General features: G+C 45.7%; 1 protein-coding gene across 1 annotated transcript; it reads right to left on the reverse strand.

Moving 5' to 3' along the window:
- Positions 1-747: 747 nt before the first annotated feature.
- Positions 748-4,085, reverse strand: LOC121852897 (chymotrypsin-like elastase family member 3B; the record flags this gene model as incomplete). The annotated part of the gene is made up of 2 exons (XM_042346783.1): positions 748-921; positions 3,943-4,085. Coding segments are annotated over 2 exons (317 nt in total), but the record flags the coding sequence as incomplete, so codon positions are not given.
- Positions 4,086-4,577: the final 492 nt, after the last annotated feature.

A 4,577-nucleotide genomic window follows, 5' to 3' on the forward strand; every position in this document is an offset into this window, starting at 1 on the left:
TGCTGTACTAGTAACGAATTGGCATGTTTCGTTTACATGACAAAACTTACTAATTGGCTGTGGCGGGTTAAACGTAGATTTTTCTCTGGGTCCTCCGGTTTTCCCTCCACATTTAGAACGAACGTTACGTGTTTGGAGTATTTGTCTGCTTAAATGTCTGCGTGATAAGCCACTACTTCGTCGAACTATCATTCGTGATGGCAAAGTCGCTTCTGAAAAAAAAGCTACATAGTTCAGTGGGGCCTTACCTGGTATAAGTATAACCCGTAAAAACAAAGTTTTTCACTATAAATCCTTTATATGCGTGGCGGCTAGAGTCCTCTCGTCCTCTGGCTTGAGATGGCTGCCACCTATGGGTCAGATGATTGTCTGCCAGTATTAAGCAATTGGTAATTAAATATTTAATTTGTTTTCCCTAAACAGTGTAAATTTTGGAAAAATTTTTCACGAACATTAATTGTCTCGCACAACGAGTCTGTGTGCAAAATGTCAGCTCGATTGGATCACGGGAAGTGGATTAAAAAACGACCGAAAGATTTGCACGGTCGTAAGCAAGCAAGCAAGCATGCAAGCACGCAAGCAAGCAAGCAAGCGAACTTAATATAAAGGATTTAAAAAAATAAAATAGTTCTTAGTCTCAGAGTTATCCATAATCAGTTGCCGCATGCACTTTTGTGCGGGGAGACAACCATCGGCCTCGGAAAGTGCCGGGCATGTGGTGTCCGTGCGCAACGCGATGGTGCTTACGTCGTTGGGAAACTGGATGTCAGTCGTGGAGGTGATCCAGCGCTTGAATGCAGATACGCGCGTGAACACGGACGGCTTCATGGAGGTGTTACAGATTTCCGGGCCGAAGCTGGTGATGCCGTAGACCATCCACTTCGTGTCTGTCCGACAGTTGAGCGGCCCTCCCGAGTCGCCCTGGATGTAACGATTTAGGCACACGGGATTGTGTCAGGTCATTTCTTTCTTTTTTGTCGTCCGAAATTTGGCACTCAGACACGTGTGTTTGAGAACAAGTCGAAAGGATGGGATGCCGACATTAAATGCTGCGATGTGATTTGCGATCCAATGCGAAAATTACAAACCAACAAAGTGTGACGGCACCCAGCACACATTATGCATATTAACACGTAGACCTGTCGGGTGGTCTTCTTGGTTCTTTCGGTAAAGTCATCACGTAGAAGGGAAATAATAAAATAATAAAAATAAACATAATAAAATACAATTCTCACGACGTTTCGGCCACAACGCAAGCAGCCGTCCTCAGGTGAAGAACAGGCTGTCGGAAAGACAGCGTCTGAATGAGCACCACCAGCTTGGTAGCGTATATTAAGCTGCTGGTTAGAGGAGGAAGGCCGCCTTGACAAAGGAATTTTGCATATCAACAGAGGAATTTAGCATATTTATGGAAAATGCAGATATGGGATTAGTCACTACTTGTGGAATGCGTAGGGGTGGGGGGGGGGGTCTCAAAGTCATATTATGGCTGCTGCAGCTCCTTACTATTAAAATGCCTTCCCTTTATTACTGCTAACCCTACTTCCTCCCTTTGTTGCTGCTAATCCTACATAATGCACGAGCATAATATGACTTTGAGACCCCCCTCACCTCCTACGCATTCCACAAGTAGTGACTAATCCCATATCTGCATTTTCCATAAATATGCTAAATTCTCTGTTGATATGCAAATCTTTGTCAAGGCGCCTTCCCCTCTAACCCAGCTTAAATATACGCTGCCAAGCCTGGTGGTGTTCATTCAGACGCTGTCTTTCCGACAGACCTGTTTTTCACCTGAAGACGGCTGCTTGCGTTGTGGCCGAAACGTCGTGAGAATTGTATTTTATTATGTTTAATTTTTATTATTTTATTATTTCCCTTCTACGTGACTTTACCGAAAGAACCAATAAGATGAATCCCTGCAGTCACGAAAGCTTTAAATCGAAATCTATCGGGTGGTCTTCGCACCTGTGATGACATCACCTTTATTCCTCTATTTAAGACCTAAAGACAGGAAGACGTCTTTATAATTCTGGCAAAAATCGCATGACGAGGCTGGTTGTAGTTGTTGCAATCACCAGAGAAACGTCTAGGTACTCGAATTGTAAATGTTGTCGATTTACTCTCCAACACACAACTGGTGTGCTGAAGAAGTAACCAATCGATACGTTTTGGATCAAGTGACAAACCCTTCCGAATTGGGCTGTGTGTCGGGGTGGTGGCATGTTTAAAGACGCATTTATACGTACGGGATCTGACCCACACAAAAATATTGTTATGAATAAGCACATTTTATTTAAACGGGGGAAGCAGGTATAGGTGTCTAAGCGAGTATGTGATTCTTCGCGTGAGTCTTGTGGTTATGCGATTTCATTGTTCCCCCGCATGATTGTAAAGGTGTCTGAGAGTTCCTTTAGTCTGGGAAGGAAAGTAGAAAAGGATCTCGGTGATTCATTCTCAGCATCTGAGGATCGATGTCAATTCTCCAACGGAAAAAAATAACTTCCCGTTGTAGCATTCAAAGGGTGAAATATGTTACGCTTTTTTCGTGCTGTACGTAGCCAGCCATGCTAATCGGAGATGCGTGGAAGCGGTGTGGGAAATATGTGTTTTTAAATCCTTTATATTAAGTTCGCTTGCTTGCTTGCGTGCTTGCGTGCTTGCGTGCTTACGACCGTGCAAATCTTTCGGTCGTTTTTTAACCCACTTCCCGTGATCCAATCGAGCTGACATTTTACACACATACTCTTTGTGCGTGACAATTAATGTTCGTGAAGATTTTTTTCCAACATTTTACACTGTTTAGGGAAAACAAATTAAATATTTAATTACCAATTGCTTAATGGTGGCAGGCAATCATCTGACCCATAGGTGGCAGCCATCTCAAGCCAGAGGACGAGAGGACTCTAGCCGCCACGCATATAAAGGATTTATAGTGAAAACTTTGTTTTTACGGGTTATACTTATTTATAGACACCAAAATGTGGCATTGTGTACACAAGATTGGTGCACTTGGCACGCTGTGTAGGACGCATATCGCCACACCGTGTAAGCAGTGCACCTGGAATTTTTAAAAAAGATTCAATAAATAGTCTTAATAGTGGCCGTGTTATAAAGAAGGTTCAGATGTGCATTTGCATGATACCATGTGCGATGCGAGGCACAATGGGATGTCCATTCCTACTATCACAGTCTCACCTTGTCCTGTCTGGAAAAAATTCCGCATGCAGTTTAATTATTTCTCACATTTGTGTTTCCAACTTGCGTGCACTTTTACGTTAGACGGTTTTACCATCACCGCACAGGAAGCGTTACAATTGCAGGGCTCTGTGTTACCGTGATACCGCATGCATGCATGTGTAGTGACAAAAGAAGGGAGGGGCTGCTGGGGGCTCTGGGACACTGGGTGGGCCAGGCGCTTAAGCCTCTTGGCACCAGGCGTTGGGTTCCCAGGCGGGTCCAGACGCTTAAGCCTCTTGGCGCCAGGGTTGGGTTCCCGGGCGCTTAAGCCCCTTGGCGCCGCCAAAGGGGAGGGCTGTGTGTGCTCTGTGGGATATCTGGGGGCACACACGGCCCCACCCCTCGTTGGGGACTAGGCATAAAAGGGCAGCTCCCTGGACGATCAGGCCGAGTCGTAGCTCAAGACCCAAGACCCAAGACCAGCCATCGGAGGACCCTGGGACGCTGTGAGGGCCAGTGGTGGGACTCTGGAACTCCGACTCTACGACCTTGTGAGAGCGAGTTCCAGAGCGTAGCCAGAGTAGAGTGTCTAGGCTGTGTACCTAGGCTGTGTACCTAGGCTGTAACAGAGTATCAGGAGTGTTGGAGAGTTGGAGAGTTGGAGTGTTGGAGTGTTGGAGTGCTGTTGGAGTGGAATAAAGAAGTTACCTCTACAAGTGTCTCCGGAACCCGTTACACATGCATGTTTGCACGCTCACGCACCTGGCAGGTAGAGTGCTGAGCATCGCCGGCACACACCATGTTTTCTGTCACGAGAGAGCCCCACCATTGTTTCCTGCTACAGGTGTCATAACTGAGGACGGGCAGAGCGACCTGCTGCAGAACTCGTGGGAGAGTGCCGTTGGCTGAGAAAGACACAGTGGGGGGTGGGAGGGCAGATAATCACATGTGTCGTGGTATATGAAACTCCATAACAGCGGTGGGGAATCTACACACCTTGGGCTGGATAGGGCCAGCGACTTAACGTCACGTGACTTGCAGGCCACATGAAGGATGCCAATTTTGAAACGGCCCAGTAAAAACACATTCGCCCATCCATTGTAAGCATCTTAATTGGTAACACTTTATAGTAGTAGGTTTTTACCCTTTTAAACTGGTACAAAACTGACACCTTTATTCAAGGCATCATGTTTGCAATAACCACAACGTCAAGGACAGTGCATATTATTATCATTATCAGAGTTGCTTCTTTTTGTTTGCTTTTTAAATCCTTTATATTAAGTTCGCTTGCTTGCTTGCTTGCGTGCTTGCTTGCTTGCTTACGACCGTGTAAATCTTTCGGTCGTTTTTTAACCCACTTCCCATGATCCAATCAGCTGACATTTTGCACACAGACT

Source organism: Callorhinchus milii, unplaced genomic scaffold (assembly GCF_018977255.1).
Source record: "Callorhinchus milii isolate IMCB2004 unplaced genomic scaffold, IMCB_Cmil_1.0 Scaffold1717, whole genome shotgun sequence".
Lineage (NCBI taxonomy): Eukaryota > Metazoa > Chordata > Chondrichthyes > Chimaeriformes > Callorhinchidae > Callorhinchus > Callorhinchus milii.